The 23095-nt window shown below is 38.9% G+C and overlaps 1 protein-coding gene across 4 annotated transcripts in view; it reads right to left on the minus strand.

Moving 5' to 3' along the window:
• The window catches only part of B4GALT6 (beta-1,4-galactosyltransferase 6), a 68127-nt gene that overhangs the window by 29883 nt on the left and 15149 nt on the right, over positions 1-23095 (minus strand). For all 4 annotated transcript variants that reach the window (XM_072829136.1, XM_072829133.1, XM_072829135.1 and 1 more), the window contains 2 exons: positions 15115-15231; positions 8557-8670 (listed from right to left, as the gene is read on the minus strand). In XM_072829136.1, the coding sequence (XP_072685237.1) occupies positions 8557-8670; positions 15115-15214 (214 nt within the window). In that variant the 5' untranslated portion in view covers positions 15215-15231. The remainder of the gene's footprint in view (positions 1-8556; positions 8671-15114; positions 15232-23095) is intronic.

Raw genomic sequence — 23095 nt, forward strand, 5'->3', positions numbered from 1 at the left:
GTAATAATCTTTGCTTTTTGTCCCCACTTTTCCCTTCTAACCCACCCAATGAGCCTTTAATCCACCCCTGAAAGCCTCACAGCTTTTATCACATTCTTCCAAATGGTTCTCCTCATCCCTAACTATTGAGAAGCTGACAACCTCCTCCAGTGTCATAATTCACAACTATTACTTATTTCTTCAACTCTGACACATGTACTTGTATATGTTTTAGCATCCTGACATAGGGACATACCTCACAATGTGTGCATTTAATGGACTGCTGCTTCCTTGTTCCCAAAAGTCATTATAAAATAATGATGTGTCTTGTAAAGAAAATATGGTATGTCATATACTCCTCCCAGGATTTCTGGAACCATTTCATCACCAAGAAATTTCCATATGCAGCACCTCAGTGTTTTTTCTAGAACACCACCTCACTCCTCATCTTAAATGAACAAGTATTCTTCCTTTCAAACTGTGCTAAGTGCTCACTTTCCTAGGTCCATAGTCTTAGAGTCAGGGATAAAAGAAGGTATTCCACAGACTTACACCTACACTTTACAAAAAAATATTTACTTTCTTTCATAAATTGACCTCCTTTGAAGTTCATGATTGCTAATCATACCACCTTCTAATACCCAACCTTGTTTACTGGCAAGGAGGGACTGTCCCCTCTCCCCTTCCTGTACATCATCCTTATAAGCCCGGATCTGTATTCATTTCCTAAGCTTCACTGTCACCTAGAATGACTAGCAGTGTCAGAGTTGAAAGCCAGTCAGCTCTAGCTTAAAATTTTCTCTGCTAAAAAAAAAAAAAAAAAAAAAAATCTCTGCTAGATCCTCATTTTTCCCATCTATCTGGTCTTCTAATAAAGCAGCTCACTAAATTTGGTGGTATGGCTAAGAATCATCGGGCATGGCTGTTTAGAATGAAGGTTACTGGCCCCATTCTCAAAGCTCCTATGTCAGGAGACACCCCCGGATTACGTTTGCAGCCACCCAGCTTTATGTGAACACATTCCACCTGCTGGAACTGCCCATCACTGAGTCCTGCCTTCCAGAGGAAGAAGCTAAAACCCACTTTCCCATCCTCTCTAGCAGCTAGGAGCAGTCACGTAACCACATATACCAGCACGAACATTAAAACAGAAAGAATAACATGAGGACATGGGCACTTTACAAAACTACCTTTTCATAAACACAGTGACAGCAGAAGCTTCTAGCTTTAGGGGCACCTCTGGTCTCCAGAGCTGAGCACTGTGGTGGAATCTATGACCTCAGCTGAGTGAAAGCAAGAGATGCTTCACACAGTAGTCTGGGCCTCATTGTGGCGGCTCAGCCCCTAAATCTAACTCTGGCCACCCAGGTTTTCTGAGGACTGCCTGAGAGTGAAACTGTATTTTGGGGTTTGCAACCTGGAAATCTGATGTTCTCTATGGATCTGGAGTTTGGTTTAGAGGCTTACATTTTTAACCAGTATCCGGAGCTGCTTCTGGTGTGAATGATCCCCAGACCACACTTCTAGAAACACTGCTCCATGAGTTTTACCCAATGACGGCACCTTGTAATGGACTGAATGTTCATGTCCTCTAAAATTCATATGTTGAAATCCTAACCCTCAACAGGATAGTATCAGGAGGAGGGGCCTCTGGAAGGTGATTAGGTCATGAGGACAAAGCCTTCATAAGTAGGATTAGGGGCCTTATAAAAGAGATCTCAGAGGGATCCTTCACCCCTTCCACCATGTGAGGACATAGTGAGAGGATGGCCATTTGTGAACCAAGAATTAGGCCCTCACCGGACCCTGAATCTGCTAGTACTCTGATCCTAACATTTTTAGTCTCCGAGACTGTAAAATAAATACTTCTTGTTTAAGCCATTCAGTCTATGGTATTTTTGTTTTAGCAGCCCAAAAGGGCTTAGGACTAAGCCACACCTATTCACTCACACATACTCTTACTTCCCCTCTCTTCCTGACCCGACACACCTGATCAATAACTGTCCATGCTTGAATCCTCTGTCCAATAAATACCACTAAAGAAAATCACATAAGCACATACACTAATCTCATCGTAAGGGATAGTACCTAACACACTATCTTGAAAAAAGTAAGCTCTCAACAAAAACAAGTGTCATAATATTTGTGCATTTTAACCCTCTAGGGTTGGTGTGTGGAGGGCTCTCTTGGCTAACCAGTTAGTCACCTTTAATTTATGATTAGGTGACTCTACTTTTCATTCCCTGCAACAACTTTTTAAATATTTACCTCTACCTTTCATGCTGCTCAGTGCTTCCTGGTAAACCTCTCATATGTATGTGGCCTCTCATTTTATTAGGAACACAGAAGCAACAGGCATGAACCCCTTCACTTTCTCCACCTCATCTCCAAATGAACTGTTCTCCCTCAGGGGAGAAGCGGTTCCTATTTTCCAAGGCTAATTCTTTGACCTGAGTGTATTTCTGTTCCCTGTAAGTTTCTCCAGAATCTGGCTCCCTAATACTTCCCATCTCTTGTCTCTCTGTGATGCCTAAAACTTGCTCAGGCCCGCATTTCCCCAAATAGTTCTTCCCTCACCCTCACCTCTTCCAGATACTTTACCCCCTTCTGCTTCCCTTTTCTACTAATTTTTTTTTAACCAACTAGTTTTCATACACCTCGGAGTCATTTCTCCTGACAGTATATTTTGCCTCTTACCCTACCTCTCTACTGAGACTGTGCTTGCTGTGGCCCTGCTTTCTTCATGCATGTCACAAGACAGAACAGTCTCTCCTTGAAACTCTGTACTCGTTGGCCTCTGGGAGCACATTCTCGGACTCTTCCATGCCCCTGACTGTTTCCCTTCTTTTACTGATGACCCCCCAGCCCCGCAAGTGCCAGTGTTCTCCAGGGACCCAATCTCGGTATTCCTGTCTCTCTGCCTCTATTTCCAGCCTATATCTCTCTGATGAAATTCAGACCCCACATTAACTCTCTTGAGCTTTAAATAAAATGGTCCCAACTCTAACTTCCTCATTAACTTCCCCATTCTCCAAATGTGATGTTTATCCTGCATTACATGTCTCAGTTAACAGACACCAAGCCAGAAACCTGCTCATGAACCCTGATCCCTCAGTTGGTCACCTCATCTGGCCAATGACATCCCTTGGCGCTTCTCTTTGGTGCCCCATCCTCTCTCTCCAATGCCCTGGCCTTGTAATTTGCTCTTGTCATTCCTCTTGGCCCCTTCAGAAAGCTTCTCACTGGTCTTCCAGATTCTAATATTTTCCCATTCTCAGCCATTTTTCAACTTGACATCACAATAATCTTTCTGAATACCATCTTAGTCACATTATTCATCTGCTGAAAGCAGTGGTATTTTGTTTTATCCTTTTTTTGCCCCTGACCTTTTGAAAGCTGTGCACTCTCACCCTAAGATATGCACACAGGCCATAAATCAACCCTTGGCATGTATGTCCAGGGGCTCTGCTCCCTCTAAGGTCTCACTCATGGATGCCCAGGGATTTGTGGACCCAGATGCCCTCAAGGCCCCTCACCTCCCCATCCAGACTCACTGTCCACACGCCCTCGCACACACCTGCCCTGGTCACAGCAGACCATCCTCTATTCTCAAAACACAGAACCTTTCATGCTCTGACACTGGTTACCTCAACTACCTACTGAACAACCTTGCAAGACCCAATTACAACATCCCCTCTCACTGACGTCTCCCTTTCCCTTCGAGAATGAACCACTGACTCCTACTAACACACAGTAACCCATTCATAGCAATGAGCACACTGCCTTTCTCTGAGCGTGTTACCTGCTCTGGCTGATAGAATTCAGCTTTGTTTCTCCTCTGCCTGTCCCTGTGAACAACCCAAGGCCACTACATATGCAGTCATGGCTTACTCTAAAATGGCTCCCACCTCTCTTTTGACAATAAATACATGCATAATGGTTTATCACATTAAGTATTCTTTGAGCATTCTGAAGTGTATTTACCTTTTCCCTCTTTGCTGATTTTCATCTGAATTATTTAAACTCCTCTCAAAAAATCCTTACAGCTTGTGTTATGTTCCTAAGTCTAACAACTATAGCAATTATCAGGGTCAAACCATAAAGAAAACTATTCCATAAACAGTAAGAACAAAATATATGAAAGTTGCTGCAAATGTATTTTATTTGAATTAAGAGTTAAAAGATAGAAAACTCCAGGTAAGCCTGTCTTCATTTTAATGCAAAGTATATGAATGACATTTTCTAGCTCTACTTCACTCAGAAAAATCAAAACATCCACTCTAAGCACTTATTATTTTCTAGCTCTAGATAAAGTGAAATTTCTTCTTTACTTTGCAGCATGGAGAGTCTCACATAAATTTAAGAAAGCTGCAGGGTGCCTGGGTGGCTCAGCCAGTTGAGCATCTGCCTTTGGCTCAGATCATGATCCCAGGGTCCTGGGATTGAGTTGTGCAGCATTGAACTCTGCTCAGTGAGGAGCCTACTTCTCTCTCCACCCTTCCCCAATGCTTGTGTTGTCTCGCTTTCTCTCTTTCTCAAATAAATAAATAAAATCTTCAAAAAAGGTTTAAGAAGGCTGAAAGTGGATTAGCCCTCTGGAGAATCTACAAATATAAACAGTGACATGGAAGTCACTCATACTGTATAAATAACTCATATTAAAATAGACTTTAGAGTATAATTGAATGTAAAATATTGCTGAAATCCATCAAATCAATTTTATCTAAATTCCAATTGGAAAACTTCCAATGTTATCTTTATAGCAAGCCAGTGTTGCCAGTCCCACCGCTACACTAGAGAAAAATAAAAAGGAAGTTACAGCTAGATAATCAAACACACCAATTTTAAGCCTTAACTTCACTTTTGGTGAATATAGGAAAATTAGGTATCATTCATACTTGGACAGTTTTCATCAAGGTAGGTATTCCTACACAGACCTCCTTTAACTATTATTTAGGGAAGTATTGTATTTAATTATTTTGTATGATATTATAATAAGATTTTACACGTAGGTATTTCAGTATGATGTTCTCTATTATGGATGAGAAATAACCTGTTCATTAAAAAAAAAAAATTAGAGATGCATAGCTAAGTATAAAATCCCTTAACTCCACCCATTGCTCCCAGATTTCTCATTCCCTTAATTATTACAAACTCTGGCTCTATCAAAGCAGTTAGAAGGAAAGGGAATCCTTGCAACACTGTGAAATTGTTACTATACTCCCATATTTTGTAGATAGGTAAAGTGAGGCTCTGTTTTGCAGAGATCACATGACTAAGTGAAGAGGCTCTACTGGATGGCCCACGCAAGGGTCTCTTGGAAGAAGTCTCATTATGTTGGCTGTATGCATAGGCCCCTTTCTAAGTAGTCATTCGTATGTGGCCAATTTTCTAATTGGATGTGGGGTTGATGCCGGATCCCATGCCAGCAGCCCATGAGGAGGTCTTCTGTGAAAAGGTGGCTCACCAAACCAGTGTGATCTTCTCTTGTGAAGAACACAAGCCTGACGGAACACAAGCAGCACCAGGACATTAGATGAAAAGGCAATGCCTCACAGCCCTGACATAATCTCTCAAGCACTAGGACAGGAGCAATTATAAGTTATGGGAGGAGGAAAACAGGGCTACTAGGAAGGCCTGGCAGGCAAATGCTTTGAAACAGAGTTTAATTAGTACCCATAAAGCAGTAATTAAGAAAATGGCAACTAAACCAAGAACAGAAAGATTTCCTAAAACTATAAATCCTTGAATATGCAAATTATGAAAATGAAACTATTGTAATCAATATTTCAACAGAACATTACTTAGTGGTTTCAGTACTGCAGAGACAAAAACATTCATTTTTAGAAAACCAAGGCTACAATAATAAAGTAATGACAAATATATAGCCACAAAAATCACAGCTTCATTCTCTACCATAAGACAGGAGATAGCAAGATTAGAATCAACTGAGAATTTTTTGTAAATACTCATACCCCCTCTCAGATTAATAAAATCACTTAGAGGATGGGACCAAGAATTATAAAAGATCCCCAGACTCAGTATAGCCAGGATCTGTTCTAGATTAGTGGATCTCCAAGTGTAGTCCAAGAATGACAAGCACCTAGAAACTTGTTAGAAATGAAAATTCTCAGACTCTACTCAAGATCTACTGCGTCTGAACTCTGAAGGTAGAGCACAATAACCTGTATTTTAAAGACTATCGAAGGGGGTGGGAGGATGGGGTAACTGGGTGATGGGCATTAAGGAAGACACATGATATAATAAACACTGGTTATTATAGAAGACTGGTGAATCACTGACCTCTACTTCTGAAACTAATAATATACTCTATGTTAATTAATTGAATTTAAATTAAAAATATGTAAAATAAATAATTTTTAAAAATTAAAAATAAATGAATAAAAGAATATCCAGCTGATTCTGACTTATCCCAAAATTTGAGAACCATGGCCTTACATGACATTGAAAGATGGCTCATTTTATTATAGATATGCAATATCAACAATTTACCAACAATAAACTGAAAAAAACTCCTACAAATATGATGGGCAAAGGCTAGTTTCCTCAATAAAGAATACCCATGTAGAGAGATAAAAGACACATTTAGAACTGGGTACTTGGGGATCCCTGGGTGGCGCAGCGGTTTGGCGCCTGCCTTTGGCCCAGGGCGCGATCCTGGAGACCCGGGATCGAATCCCACATCAGGCTCCTGGTGCATGGAGCCTGCTTCTCCCTCTGCCTGTGTCTCTGCCTCTCTCTCTCTCTCTCTGTGACTATCATAAATAAATGAAAATTAAAAAAAAAATCTAGAACTGGGTACTTTAGAACCCAGGGATAAACAAGTAATTCGAAAGAATATTTATTTAAAATTTTAATTATATAAAAATCAACATACAAGCTCATATGTAAATAGTATGCTTAAAATGGGGGGCTACAAAGAAAAAACTGCCAAAATAATAGCCCTATGACTTCTGAATGATTATAGTGGCCTTTTCAATGAGGATGTACTATCTTCATAATTTTGAAAAAAATATGTTTTTAAAATGCATTATCTCGCTTGCTATCTCATATTATGCACAAAACTTAAAGACAAAATGGTAAAACTGTTAGAAGGAAGTAAGACTATTTGTATGGCCTTCGAGTAATAAAGCTTTCTTAAGACAGAAAAAGAAAAACTTTAAATAATCTGATTGATACACTTGAAAATGTCATAACTTTAAATGTCCATAAAATAAAAGATTCCATGAAGAAAATGAAAAGATAAGCCAGGGACTGTGAAAAGCCATTATACCACATATAGCAGCCAATAGGTCACTGTTGGAATACATGTAAAGAATCTTAATCAATATGAAAATCTAATTAACCAATATGAAATTGATAAAGCACACAACTGAGTCACAGGAGAAAATATTCAAAATTACAAACACATCAAAAGTGACTCGAGGGACATCTGCGTGGCTTAGTCAGTTAACTGTCCTGACTCTTGATTTCAGCTCAGGTCATGATCTCAGGGTCTTGGGTTGAGCTCTGCATGGGCTCCATGTTTGGTGGGGAGTCTGTTAGAGATTCTCTCTCTCCCTCTCCCTTTACTCCTCCCCCTACTCATGTGTGCTCTCTCTCTAAAATAAACAAATAAATGTTTTAAAAAAACATTTACTCAAACCCACTAGTAATGAGAACAGTGAAAATTCAAACGAGATATTTTTTTATTTAATATATTAGAAAAGTCCATCCACATCAAAATGATATATTCATGGGATGCCTGGGTGGCTCAGCAGTTGAGCGCCTGCCTTCAGCTCAGGCCATGATCCCTGATACCCAGGGATCAAGTCCTGCATTGGGCTCCCTGCAGGAAGCCTGCTTCTCCCTCTGCCTGTGTCTCTGCCTCTCTCTCCCTCTGCATCTCTCATGAAAAAATAAAATCTTAAAAAAAAAAAAAAATACTGGTCCGGCTGCTTTGGTACAAAAGCAAGCGAGCCTATGTAGCAACTCCAATTCTAGGCTGCACCATATGCAGAGAACTCCGGACTATGCTGCTCCCTATAGCACTACCTCATGATAGCAAAAAAGTGGAAATAACCTAAATTTCCATCAGCAGGGAAACAGGTAAATGAAATGTGGTACATTTATTCAAAGATGTACTCTATGGTAGTTAAGGAAAATAAATGGATCTATGTGTATCAACATGGATAGTTCTTTAAAAATTAAGCAAGCAAATTATAGAAAGAATTGCAATTTTAAGACCATTTATAAAAATTCCTAAAACCTTTGAAATATAATAATTTTCTATCTAACCATCTATTTATGTAAAAAATAATATCTTGTAATAATACATATTAAACTCACAATATAGGTTACTAGTGGGCAAAGGATGAGCTTTTTCTTTAGCTTTTCAATCTCCCTCCCCCTCCAAAACATGCTTTGTCAAAAAAAGAACAATCAAGTAACATGCTACATAACATGAACATTAGCACCCACAGTAATGATCTGAGTGTAGTGTGGTCAAACCATGTAGTTTTTATTACTTTATTATAACCCAAGCAAAGAGTTAAGCCAAAATTAGATGACACTTACGCATATAAGGCAGTTTTTCTGGGCAGGGTAGATATGGTGAATATGTGAAGTTTTCCGGAAGATATGTTGTTGTTTGAACAAGATAATCACTTGAATTATTGCCTTCAGGATAATCTTGGAAAGAGAGAAAAAAGTTACAACCCAAAAATTACTTTGTGCTTTGCTCCTCATATGAAATATGTCACTATCACTGTAAGAAGACCCACAATATGCAATCTGAAGAAGTACTTAAAAGCAATTATCTATAAAGAACCAGAGAAAAGCACATGCAGCTACTGTGGCTACTCTTCCCCTCACCCATCACTGCTACTGGAAAGAACCCCTCAGCATGATTTCCCGAGGGAACTCAGGGACAAGTCTAGAGAGCCGACTGGCCTGATCTGTGCATACAGAGAGAGCAGGCTTATCTGTGGCCATACAAGAACATCTGCTCCCATCCCTCCCCAGAATGAGCAAGATCAAAAGGGAATGTGAAGTACACCAGGGAAGCCTCTCCACTATCAATAGCCAAGGGCATCCTGGTCGACCACATAGCCAGAGCACTATGCTTCTAGTAAGCACTGAGCTGAGGGGTGGGAGCAATGTTTTCTCACCACCCCACACTTAAAAAACTGAGATTTTCCCACTCAACTTATTTCCATAACACAGTCCATTTTAAATCTTCAAGTTACTGGTTCTGAATTCATAGGCTGTAGTCCCTGGGGAGCCCTGAAGCTGTGTATTATATTAGGTCCATTATCTTTAGATATTGCAAATTTTACAGCATAGAGGGCACTGGTTAGAGCACCACAGTCAAATGTGGAGTTCAAATCCTTGCTCCTGGGGCAGCCCAGGTGGCTCAGCGGTTTAGCACCGCCTTCAGCCCAGGGCCTGATCCTGGAGACCCAGGATCGAGTCCCGCGTCGGACTCCCTGCATGGAGCCTGCTTCTCCCTCTGCCTGTGTCTCTGGCTGCCTCTCTCTCTCTCATGAATAAATAAATAAAATCTTAAAAAAAAAAAAAAATCCTTGCTCCAACATGCATGAGCTTTGTGGTACAAGGCAAGACAACAGTTTCTCATCCATGCCTACCTAATGTAGCCATTTTCAGATTTCAGTAAAAGAAATGCACAAATTGCTTAGAACAATCCCTGGCCCATATACATATTCAATGGCTGGAGCTATGAGTGACTGGTTTAGAGCTGTGCACAGGACTTAACCTGGGACATTCAGATCTTTAGGAATTTTGAACCTGGAACCAAAGGGATTATGTTTCAGCCCTTTCTGGAACAAGGTCCTAAGATGCAAGCCTGAGAACCATGACCTGTCAGTTTCCTCTATGGGAAAGGAAGCTAATCTAGGAAAATGAGAGTGATGTGCAGTAAGAGACAAGACCTGGAAACAGCTGATTAAACTAGTGTCTGTCTCCTGGATCGTAAACCATGTACCCACAGGAAATGAAGCTCTCTAGCAGACACTTTAGGAAAATGCAAAGATATTCTTTCAATCTCCAGTAATCTACTCTGATGACAGTTATTCCTGTCTGAACTGGTCTGCATACAAACAGATAAGAGAACAGGCATATGACTTGAAAGAGAGGCCTGTTTGCCAGGAACCAGCAAGCAAAAGGCGAAAGGTAAAAATCACATGCCTGACTAAACTGTAAAAGCTAAACGTTCTCCCTACGGAAAAATGGTAGAAATCTGGCAATTGAACATGAAGTACATGAGAAGAGTCAAAGAACACTAAACACCGACCTCGCATACCTTTTGCCTAACCTAGATATTCATCCTTCATCAAAATGGACTGGACGGCAGATGCCGCCTGGGCTCCAGGATGGCACTTCCAGTGAAGTGAGTCCCCCGCTCCCAGGCACACCTGCTGGAAGGGACCCTACACAGGCTGCCAGGCAGAGGGCAAGACATTCTGGTACCAAGAAGGAGACAGCAGCTGGACGCAAAGGCCCAACTCCAGAGGACTGCATGGAAATTGCAGTTGTGAATTTGACAGGGCATAGGGAAGGCTTTGAGATAAGTGTATTTATTGCCAGGAAACCTCAAGAGGATGAGTAGGGCCGAATGATGTACAACCATCAAGGCCTATTCCAGTAAGTAGGAAAGTGGGAAAGCCCCAGTGACAGAATTCTCCCAGTAGCTCTCTCCAGAGAAGGCCTGGAAAGTGCTTCACAAGGAAAACCCTCCAAGCCAAAGCAGAGGGGCAGTCAGTGGACATCAACTGTTTTGTAATCCCAGGGACACATGAAGAGCATAAAGACCCCGCTAGGGGTCCATATTCTAGATGTCTTCCATTTATATCTGAAAGATTTAAAGATACTGAACATAAAATAAGTGTAAGTCCATTGAAGTTCTGATTCTTTCCTTAAAATGCTTTTTAAAAATATATCTTTTAGGATCGGGTCCCGTGTCAGGCTCCCAGCATGGAGCCTGCTCCTCCCTCTGCCTGTGTCTCTGCCTCTCTCTCTCTGTGTGTCTCTCATGAATAAATAAATAAAATCTTAAAAAAAATATATACATATATCTACATATAGATCAAATTTCAAGTTATTTTCAAAAAAATGTTCTGCATTTATGGGGACTCCTATTATACTAGGCAGCTACTATACCCCATGTATTTGTAGGAGCTAAAAACAGATGACAAATAAGGTTGTCCCTGGCCTTTATGTGTTCTGAAGATTCATTTTCTTATAATCCTGAGGCAGATAAATATTAACATTCTCAAAATCCTCAAGTATTTCTTAATGTCATGTAGTTAACTTTAGATAAGAGTATTTTCTTATTTTGCATAATTTATTACTTCTTGTGATTAATGTTTGGGCCCCTTCTCTTAGTCACATGCTATGATTCCATAAATTTACATCCAACTCACAGAAATTGTAAGCTCTCTAGACATTTCTGCAAAACAAACTGTTAATGGTAGCTCCCCCTGGGGAGTCCAGTGGCAGGAGGAAGCCAGGAGGATTGTTTCACTTTTTATTTTAGTGCTAGAATGACTGAGTCTTTCACAAAAGAACCTATGCATCACTTTGATCAGTTTTTAAAGGACTGAATTAAAGAACAAACAAATCAAAAACCTTCAAAGATGTGGAATAGCAGTATATTCACTTCCTTTAAATACAAAGTTTGGAGCTAAATGTGTTATTCTTGGCCAAATCATTAAAAATGATAAGGATCAACTCACTGCCAGACTTACAGAAAAGTCTCTGCACTCCTTAGGTACTGTGTCCAAGGGTACTCATGTCATCCCAATGTATTATGTATAGGTCTACCCACCCACCCCTCCCACTAGTCTGAATATCTCTCTTTTTTTTTTTTAAATCAAATTGCCTTTGATTTCCAGTATCTAACAAAGTAACTACAACATGGTAAAAACTTACTGTAAATGAACACTTCACAACTGATAATACAGCCAACAATAATTTAAGCTTTTGGAGACTATACCATAATAAACCCACAAAATCATTATTTCCACAAAAGTGCTTAGGTCCATCAAGTATAACCACTGCTTTCAAAAATCAGGAGCAGTTTTAAAAGGTTATGCATGACAGATGCATTTCAGACTGATCTACCACAACTGCTTTAAAATGTAGACATTATTTCATCTAATGAATGGATGGATGAAAACACAATGAGTTCTGCGTCCCCAGCCTTCTTCCTCTTTTCTAGAGCCACACCTGAAGAAAAAAACACAGAATGAAAACTGCTGGACAGGTCCCCTCCTCAGCTCTCACTGGACCTCACACTTATGGGCAAAGAATAGCACCAAATTAGACTCTCAAGGACTTTGTTTTTCCTGCAAAAGGCAGCTTAAAATAGGTACAGACTCAATGAAAATTTTAGTCTGTTTACCCCCGGCTTGTTGTGTCAATCTGGTACGGCTGAGGACTTCAGACCACGCATCCAATCAAATGAGGAAGTGTGCTCGGTTATTTCCAACAAACCTACCAGTTCTAACATTGCATGACCCTTATCATCTGCTTTTGGTAATTATTCACTGATTACATCTTGTTTCCTTAATTTGACTAACTCCACAGCTATAAGGCAAAGCATCATTTGATTATGAGAGTATGTGATTTCTTTGCAAAAATATTACATATAGTATTTACTTACATTGGGTGCTTCATAAAGTCAGGTACAAGGTTAAAAGCCCCTTTTTGAAATCAAAAAATGTACGTAGAAATATCACAATCTATTTGCCATCAAGTGTTAAATTTTAAATGAGCCAATACATGTCAATCAATTCTCTCCTGGAGTTCAATTAGCTTTTACTACACCTTATTGGCCGTTATCTCCTTGTTGGCAGATTATATCTATATAAGTCTGCGCAGAAATAAACAACTGCCTTGTAAGTAACCATATATGCTTCCATCTCTCCCAAAAGCCTAGAGATCCTCATATAAAGGGAGGATGCTTTTCTTAATGCTGTGTCTCCAAGTATCCAGGTAAGTATACTAACCACATGAATTGTTCAATACACGAGAACATGGCAGAGTCACACGGTTGCATACTCAAACTCCATTTTCCCTTTCTCCTTAGGTAACAGAACCCCAATTTCATTCAAAACACCAGTGTATCCAGCTCAAAGACTGTAATTTACAGTGCTTATAATAAAATCCTGGCCAGTGGGATGTAAGCAGAAGTACCACATGAAACTTCTGAGAAGTCTCCTTAAAAGGGTCCCTCTGTTCTTCTTCCCTCTTCCATTCATGGAGTCCCACAACAACCTTAGAAGAATATAGAACTCCATGACAGAGCAGAAGATGTAAGGCATGTGAAGACCTTCTCCACCACAGCCTCAGATACCCAAGTTTCAGACCCTTCTACAGAGGAACATAAAACCTCATGTGCTTAAGCCACTGCAGCCATGTCACTCTTACAACCAAACCCAACTTCTAGCTGATACAATGACTGACTGTTTCTTGAGAACAGCTTTACCACCAGTAAAAGAGCCATGTGAAAAGTTTTCAAAGGTTCATAAAAGTAAGCCAAATCTAATCAAAGTAGGCAGTGGTTGTTCAGTCAGTGTTGAAACCATGAGTTGCTAAGCGGAAAAGAGGATTTCCCTTTTTCTTGTCTTCCAGTTGTGGGGTGTAGATAGTGGGAGGGAGTTTGTTTTCACCAGTAATCAATTCTCCTAATCAAGCTCAGCTGAGTTCCCACATAAAACTTATTCATGCCCCAGGAAAAGAACCCGATTATGCACAGATGTCCAGTACTTTCTTATATGAATATAGTAACCTAAAGATGCTGAGTATTTCTGTTCAGCTGAATGAACTTTTAATGAACACTTTCACAATACTTATTCAACCAGGACAAGTCCTAAAGAAGCTTTTATAACATTTAAACTGCTCCTAACATTGACCTACTATTCAGAAGACCAATGAAAGCAGAAAACCAGTTAATGAGATTTTAACAATACTATTAAAATATGGTACAATGACAGTCTTTCCAAAAGAAATTTCTTCCAAGTTAAAGAGGAAAAAATGTGTTTTGATTTGTGGCATCATAAAACAAATCAGGCAAATGACTAGAATAGATTTTGCAGAATCATACGTGAAATTAAGAATCAATATGACACAGTCTTGAATTTTTAGAAGGGTAAAACTGTTCCTCACCTTAACATACATTTTAAGAAAGAATATCTGTGGCTGACAGATAGGGACTTCCTATTAACAGTGAGTGAGTGAGTGGGTGAGTGAGTGTGTGTGTATCTGTTGTTTAAGGTGGTGTGATGGAGAACTGTTGACACAAATGAAATCTTTAACTGTTTAAAATGAGAATATAGAGGACAGGACAAGTGAACAATCAGTTACTTGAAACCTTTAAGTAACATCTAATAACACTTCAGGAGACACTACAGAAACACTGCCACATGGGAGCCTAACCATTCTTCCATAATAGTTAAATCTATTTATATCAATGCTACCTTAATTAAATCACTACATTGGCTTATTTACTTGGTTTTAACTTCATGTAATTCTGATGGACATTCTACTTCCAAATAATATTTTTAAAAGAGAGAGCAGCTACAGATTTCTACTTTTATATAATTTCTCCTCAAGCCCCTTAAAAAGGCCATAAAATTATTAAGAATCTTCTATAATTAAAAACAGTAGGTATTTTCTAAACACAGTAGGAAAAACATTTTAGGAGTTAGAATGGGTATAAAGACAGCAGAATGACTAATGTGGATAAATTATTCTTTTTGTAGGTTAATTTTTCTTAACTATGATAGGAGAATTGAAAAAGCACAAGCTGCTTTTTGTATTTTGTTTATGTTTCCAAGAATTAACTTTCTAAAAAGGAATTAACTTAAGCATCTTTGTACAAATACCCCGTCACCTCTGTGAGAACACCTTTATATATCCTACATATCCTAAAACATGTGACAGCCTCGGCACAAACAATAAAAGAATCTCCCAATACACTCAATCGGAGATACCTTCATTTTTACCAGGAGTTATTTGGAAGCAAAACCAGAGCTTGAGAGATGTGATTTAGCTCTTTTGACTACAAAGGTAAGAAAGAGAAACAAAGCATGATTAAGAAACAAGCAATCTTACCTGTACCATTGAGGGTAGTGTTTTTATTCGTGTATAGTCTGATCATATGTCCTATTGTTTTCACATTTTCTCTCAACATTATTCCTCGAGCTTGTACCATAAAGAGATATGTGTTAGCTACAAAAGAAAAGAGAGGAAATACCATGACTCAGTAAAGCCTTTTTTTTAATTTAATAAAATAATATTCATAATGGAGAACTGCCTAATAAACCCAACTGGCTCAATTAGCATGTCCAAACAGAAAAGAGAAATACAAAAGGACTATTTCTCATTATCAAAAACTTACAAAAACAGGGGTGCCTGGCTGGCTTAGTCAGTAGAGCACACAGCTCTTAATCTTGGGGTTGTAAGTTTGAGCCCCATGTTGGATGCGGATTTCTTAAAAAAAAAAAATAAAATCTAAAAAAAGAAAGAAAGAAAGAAAGAAAGAAACCAAAAGAACTGCTTTTTTAAAATAATAAAAATGAAAGACTCAGGTAGTAATATCCATCAAATAGAATGAGACTAAATGAATACCACAATGAGTTTCTTTAACAATAAATGATTTTCTACTCTATAAATATACTTAGAAATTTCAAAAAGGTATATTATTGCAAATATGCAATCATATAGTATACTTTCTTTAATTCTATAGTAACTCCTTTGAACCAAAAACTCCACAAGGACAATGATTCCTTATCTAATAATAAATATATCATATGGGACGCCTGGGTGGCTCAGCGGTAAAGTGCATCTGTCTTCGGCTCAGGGCGTGATCCTGGAGTAGTGAGATCGAGTCCCACATCAGGCTCCCTGCATGGAGCCTGCCTCTCCCTCTGCCTAGGTCTCTGCCTCTCTCTTTCTGTGTCTCTAATGAATAAATAAATAAAATCTTTTAAAATAAATAAATATATCATAATTCATCATAATATCTAGTATGAATATGAATCTCGCGATGGATCTTGTAAATTCTCAACGTGTTTGGGGAAGCAGGGTTAGAGGGCAGGATGACCTACAATCAATATCTACTTTGGTAATTTCTCTCCACTGAGTTAATAACTTAGAACTTTTACACTCCCTTTCAGTCACAAACCTACCTACCAGGATTTTAAAAGCAAACAAAATTGAAATCAATGTGCATTTTCAAGTTGGTACATTTAATTATTTGTGGTAAGTGCTTCAAAACTAGGCCCCTAATTTCTTGCTTTGGGAGAAACTAATAAATTGACAAAGATGACAAAAATCTCTGCCTTTTAAGATGCCAGGACTCCTCAGAGAAGCATAGAAGTAATCAAAAGATCCTTTCTCGGTCCTAATTCTGTGAGCATAATGCATAACTGGACAACTCACTGAATCTCAGTTTCCTCACCTAAAAAAGGTAGTATTGCATTAGATGTTCTCTAAAGCCCTTTGTACTCTCAATTCTCCAAGCACACAGCCAAAAAATCATAAACTCCATTCATTCAAGAGGAGGAGGATCATTTTCATAGCAAAACCAAAAAACTGCTAGGCTCAGTTAATGACTCTTCCAATTTTAAAATAAGCTGCCTCTGAACACTGCAAGGACACTCTCGAAAAATGAATGCCAAATTTAAAAATCTTAAATGCCAACTAATTTTCTGGGCCCTGCTCTACTTCTTTGAAATGGTAGAGAGATGAGCAAAATGTGTTTACTACTTCCTTCCCTTTTTTTAAAAAAAGATTTATTTGAGAGTGTGAGAGAGTATGTGTGTGTGTGTGTGTGTGAGAGAGAGTGAGTGTGTGTGTGGGGGGGGGGAGCAGGAGGGGGCAAAAGGAGAAGGAGAAGAAGACTCCCCACCTAGCAGGGGAGGAATCTGAGATCCCAACCTGAGCTGAAGGCAGACACTTAACTGACTGAGCCACCCAGGCACCCCTCTCCTTTCCTATTTTTTATGTAATGTTAACCTCCTCAAAACACAAAAGGCAGAGTAAAATAACAAGTTTCCTCTTACCTTCAATCAATAAGAGAGAAAACAACAGAAATACAAGCTTCACACAAGTTTTACCTCAATCATTTTTAAGAGCCTGTCTACATCCTTTCAAGAAAGCAGTCCTATAATTAGATATAACTTGTTTAGGCTTGAATTATTACAGCCGTGCGTTTACAAATATAAGTTTTTATTACATTTCTGCTCTTAAGTGGACTTTAAAAGAAAGAAGAGATGAAGTGAAAAATGAAAACGAAAAGAACAGCCCACCAAATATGTAGGAAAACATTCAATAAGAGCCAACTAACATTAGCAAAAACTGAGACCTAAAATTCAACTGAAATGATGCAGGGGAAACCGTCAAATTGAAAAATAATGCCAACTGGTTTACAACACCTTGGATCATTTAATCCTATAGTTATATATGAAATTTGTTATCCATGATGTAATATCTTGTAACATTTGTTCTGCCCAAACCATAAAAAGGATCTGTCACGGGACAACAGAACTGAGCCCCTGGAAACGATACTGGCACAAGTAAGGATACGCTAGTTAAGAATGAATGTGTGCTACCGCGTGTCCTGGAAATGCAACTTTTTAAAGCTGTATACCTTTTACTTTTAACACACCTACTCATATAAGGAATGTTGTCTGACATCTTGAAGCCCAGTCAGCTTTAAGCAGCAAACCAAAGATCTGCTATAGAAAAGAATCAAAGTCAAATTATCCTAGAAACATCTAAAACAGCAGGTAACAAACTTGTTAAGGAAAAAAAAATGATGACTTACGGCAACTGTGACAAAGGTGGATCATTTACCAAAAGAATGCATTTACTATTCATTAGATGGACGGAGAAAAAAATTAAGGAACAAAAAATTAAGGAACGCAAGACACCAAGCTCTCCAAATGGAAAATCTATTAGTTTATTTTAAATCATTTACAGCTAATTGAGTTACATTCCTTAGGTTAATGGTCCTCATGGGTTTAATCCCTAAAGATCAAAACCCATTAGGGAATGAAGCTGTTTTGTTTAAACAGAGTCGTTGTTAATGGAAAGAATGTGATGTGTCGAAGTATTTCAAGGCATGCTAAACCAGCATGAAAATGGTTCCAACTGTCTGATTTCTAAACACCCTAAACTGTTAACCCTACACTCAAATAACTATATGACTGCTAATTATCATTAATATAAAATGTAACATCTTATTGGCAAACCAGCAAGTTAAGAAGAAATCCTTGTCTGAAGTTTCTATTCCAAGTAGAAGAAAATTGCATTTCAGAAAAAAAATAAGGAAATCTCTCTCGGCTTTGCCCTTTGGTCTTGAGACAACTCAGAAATATACTGAAAACTACTACTGTTTAATTGAGATCAGGCCCTATTCTCTAATTTAATTTTCTATTTGCCTCTGCTTTGTAAGACATACATTTAATTTTCCAATTAGTTCTACCTTGGGGATAAGGGAAGGATACCTTCAACTTAAAAAAAAAAAACAACAAAAACTTAAAACATCAAGAGTTTACAACAGCTTCTAGATATCCTACCCTGGGATTGTGAGGCCCGAGATTTATGAACTTGCCTCATTCCCCACATAAGAAAACTAAGGAATGCATTTGCTAGTACTGTGTCTCCCTATCCCTTTCCACATCCAGTTTTGTTCAGTGAAAAAAGTATTCCAGACAAGGAGAATGTGCCAGTGTGCACTGATCTAGAAAGGTTTCCGGAGCTTCGAAGGCCTCGACACAACATTCCCCTGGCCCAAGACCATGTTCTTGAACTCTATGATACACTGCCGCAGGTCCTCTGACTAAGAATAATCCAATAAAAAGCTGATGTTGAGAGGGACAGTATGTTGATTAGGTACATCGTAAGAGCAGGCCTGGACCTAAGACAAGAAATACAATTTGGGGTGACATTCTTATAATGGGGACTTGAGTGGTGAATTAGTGTAAGGAAAAATTATCCAGAAAAGGGAGAAGAAAGTGAAGTTCAGACATATGGAGAGAGACCACAAATAGGCTCACAAAGATAAAGAAAGGACCCTAAGATGAATCAGTCTGAGCTTGAACACAATCAAGAAGAGGAAATGGTCAACCATATCAAACGTCACAGAGGCTAAGAAAAAAGACAAAAAATAATAGGTTAAAAAAATAAAACACTAATATTTGGTGCATTCTCTTTGCCAGGCATCCTTCAAAGGGTTTTACATATATGAATCTAGTTAATCCTTATAAGCAACCCTATAATGGTGGGTACTAATATTATTCCCATTTTACAAATAAAGAAACTGAAATACAGAGTTAAGTAACTTGCTCAAGGTCACAAAGTTATTAGCTGGTGGTGGAGCCAGAATTCAAGCCCCAGCAGGGTGTCCCCAAGCAGTCTAGCTCTTCACCACCACACTATGTAGCCTCTTAAAAATGCCATTAGTAGGATCACTGTCATCTTTAAAAGAAGAGTTTCTGGAAAGCAATGGAAACAAAAAGCCAATAGGAAAGAGTAAAGTGGATAGTAACAAGTAAAAGCAAGTTTCAGAAAAGAGAAGTGAGGGCAAGGTCAGGGGAAGTTTTGTTTTGTTTTGTTTTTTAAGACAGGAGAAACTTGAGCATGACTGTGGCCTAATGAGAGGGAAGAAAGAGAAAATTTAAATTTAAGGCACTAAAAGAAATAAGAGGAAGGATGGAAAAGAACATTTCCACTGAGGGGACAGTATAAGCAGAGGCTCTGGGGTGCCCAGGTGCATACCCAGGAATAAACAAATGAGTTTGGCGACAATGAAAAATAATTTGTAAGGATCTAAGTGATGGACGGTGTGAAAAAAAACAGAAGAAGGGAGAAGACTCCAGGTCACTGAAAATGAGAAGTAACGTTAACAACAGTGAGAAAATACCAGAAGTACTAAAGTACTAACCAGAAGTAACGTTAGAAAGACAATGGTCTGGAGAGGTGTAAAGGAGAACAGGTCACAACTACGAGGACTTAGCATGGCCAGACAAGTAAGCGACCAGACTACCTGATGGCCACCAACAGGGACTTAGTGGGGGACAAGGTGGAGAAGGAACATTCTGAATTGAGTACAAGCATACCTCATAGACATTGCAGGTTCTGCTGCAGACCACCACAATAAAACAAATATTACAATAAACCAAGTCAAATAAATGTTTTCATTTTCCATATAAAAGTTTACACTACAGTCTTTAAGTGTGCAACAGCATTAAGTTTTAAAACGCAATCTCCATTATCTTTTTTTAAATGATTTTATTTATTTATTCATGAGACACACAGAGAGAGGCAGAGACATAGGCAGAGGAAGAAGCAGGTTCCCTCTGGGAAGCCTGATGTGGGACTTGATCCCTGGACCCCAGGATCATCACCTGAGCCAAAGGCAGCCACTCAACCACTGAGCCACCCAGGCATCCCAAGCAATGTACATATATCATAATTTAAAAATACTTTATTGCCAAAAAATCTTAAGTATCATCTGAGCTTTCAGCGAGTAATAACCTTTTTGCTGACAGAGGGTCTTGCCTCCATGTTGATGGCTGCTGACTGATCAGGGTGGTGATTGCTGATGGTGGAGTAGCTGTGGCAATTTCTCAAAATAAGACAACAATGAAGTCTGCCACATCAAATGATTCTTCCTTCCATAAATGATTTCTTGGTAGCATGCTACACTGTTGATAGCATTTTACCCACAGAACTTCTTTCCAAATTGGAAACCCTCCGCTGTATTATCAACTAAGCTTATGTCACACTTTAAGTCTTTTATTGCCATTTCAACCATCTTTACAGCATCTTCACCTGGAGTAGAAACCATCTCAAGAAACTACTTTCTTTGTTCATCCATAAGAAGCAACTCCTCATCCACTCAAGTTTTACCATGAGATGGCACCAGTTCAGTCACGTCTTCAGGCTCCACTTCTAATTCTAGTTCTTTTGCTATTCCTGCCACATCTGCAGTTATGTCTTTCATGAAGTCTTGAACCCCTCATGTTCTCCATCAGAGCTGGAATCAACTTCTTCTTAACTCTTGGTAATGCTGGTATTTGGACCTCTTCCCATCATAAATGTTCTTAATGGCATCTAGAATGGTGAATCTTTTCCAGAAGGTTCCCAATTTACCTTGCATAGTTCCATCAGAGAAATTATCATGTAGAGCAGGTAGAGCTTTATGAAATGTATTTCTTAAATAAGACTTGAAAGTCAAAATGATTCTTTGACCCATGAGCCACAGGATGGATATTAACAGATATGAAAATACTAACTTCACCATATGTCTCTATCAGAGCTCTTGAGTGACAAGGTACATTGTCAATGAGCAGTAATCTTTTCTAAGAAACATTTTTTTTTCTAATCAGTAGGTCTCAACAGTGGGCTTAAAATATTCAGTAAACTATGTTGCAAACAAATGTGCCCTCATCCGGGCTTTGTTGTTCCATTTCTAGGGCACAGGCAGAGTAGATTTAGCATAATTCCTCAGGGTCTTAGGATTTGGGGAATGGCAAATGAGCAATGGCTTCAACTTAAAGTCACCAGCTACATTAGCCCCTACCTGACAAGAGTCTACCTATCCTTTGAAGCTTTGAAACCAGGCATTGACCTCTCTTCTCTAGCTATAAAAGTCCTAGATGGCATTCTTCCAACAGAAAACTGTTTTGTCTACATTGGGAATCTGTTGTTTAATGTAGCTGCCTTCATTAATTAACTAGACTTTCTGGATCCTTGCTACAGCTTCTACATCAGCACTTGCTGATTCCACCTTGCTCAGTCATCTTATGGAGATAGCTTCTCTCTTCAAACCTCATGAACCACCTTCTGCTAGCTTCAGGCTTTTCTCCTGAAGCTTCCTCACCTCTCTCAGTCTTCAGAAAATTGAAGACATTTAGGACCTTGCTCCTGATTAGGCTTTGGCTTCAGAACGTTGTGGCTGGTTTGATCTTCCAACCAAACCACTAAAACTTTTTCCACTTCAGCAAAAGGTTTGTTTCACTTTCCTATCATTCATGTGTTCACTGGAGTAGCATTTTTAATTTCCTTGAAGAATCATTCCTCTGCATTCACACGTTGGCTAACTGTTTGATGCAAGACGCCCAGCCTTCTACCTATCTTGGCTTTCAACATCCCTTCCCCATTAAACATAACTGTTTCTAGCTTTTGATTTAAAGTGAGCAACTACTCCTTTCAGTTAAACACTTAGAGACCACTTTAGGATTATTAATTAGCCTAATTTCGATATTGTTGTGTCTCAAGAAATATAGGGAGGCCCAAGGAGGGGGAGACTGATGGGGAAAGGCCCATCAGCGAAGCAGTCAGAACACACACTTTTATCAATTAAATTTGCTATCTTATATGGGCACAGCTCCTAACACCCAAAACAATGACAACAGTAACATCAAAGAACACAGATGCCTATAGCAAATATAATAATAATGAAAAGGTTTGAAATATTATGACAGTTACCAAATGTGACACAAAGACATGAAGTGAGCAGATACTGTTGGAAAAATGGTGGCAATAGACTTCCCTTGAGGTAAGATTACCACAAACCTTCAATTTATAAAAAAAAAAACAACAAAAAAAAACTTATTGGCAAAGCATGATAAAGTGAAGCATAATAAAATGAGGTATGCCTGTACTAACTGCCAAAATCATACCAGGATGCAGAATGTTGGTGGACAGAGACTCCTAAAGCAAAGGGAGAGACACCTGGGTGGCTCAGTCGGTTAAGCATCCAACTCTTGGTTTCAACTCAGGTCATGATCTCAGGGTCATGAGATTCAGCCCCCACACTGGGCAGCGTCACGCTCTGTGGACAGCACAGAGTCCACTTGGAATTCTTTCCCCCTCCCTCCATTCTGTCCCTCCCTGAATGCTCTCTCTCTCAAATAAATAAGTAAATAAATAAATAAATAAATAAATAAATAAATAAATAAAATCTTTAAAATATACAGTATTGAGTACCTAAATTGGTCAGGTCCACTGCCATGTATGAATATATTTAAATACACATAATTATATTTCATTTAATTCTTAAACCACCTGTATGTAGCGCAGG

The sequence above is a fragment of the Canis lupus genome, chromosome 6 (assembly GCF_048164855.1).
Source record: "Canis lupus baileyi chromosome 6, mCanLup2.hap1, whole genome shotgun sequence".
In the NCBI taxonomy this organism is placed as follows: Eukaryota; Metazoa; Chordata; class Mammalia; order Carnivora; family Canidae; genus Canis; species Canis lupus.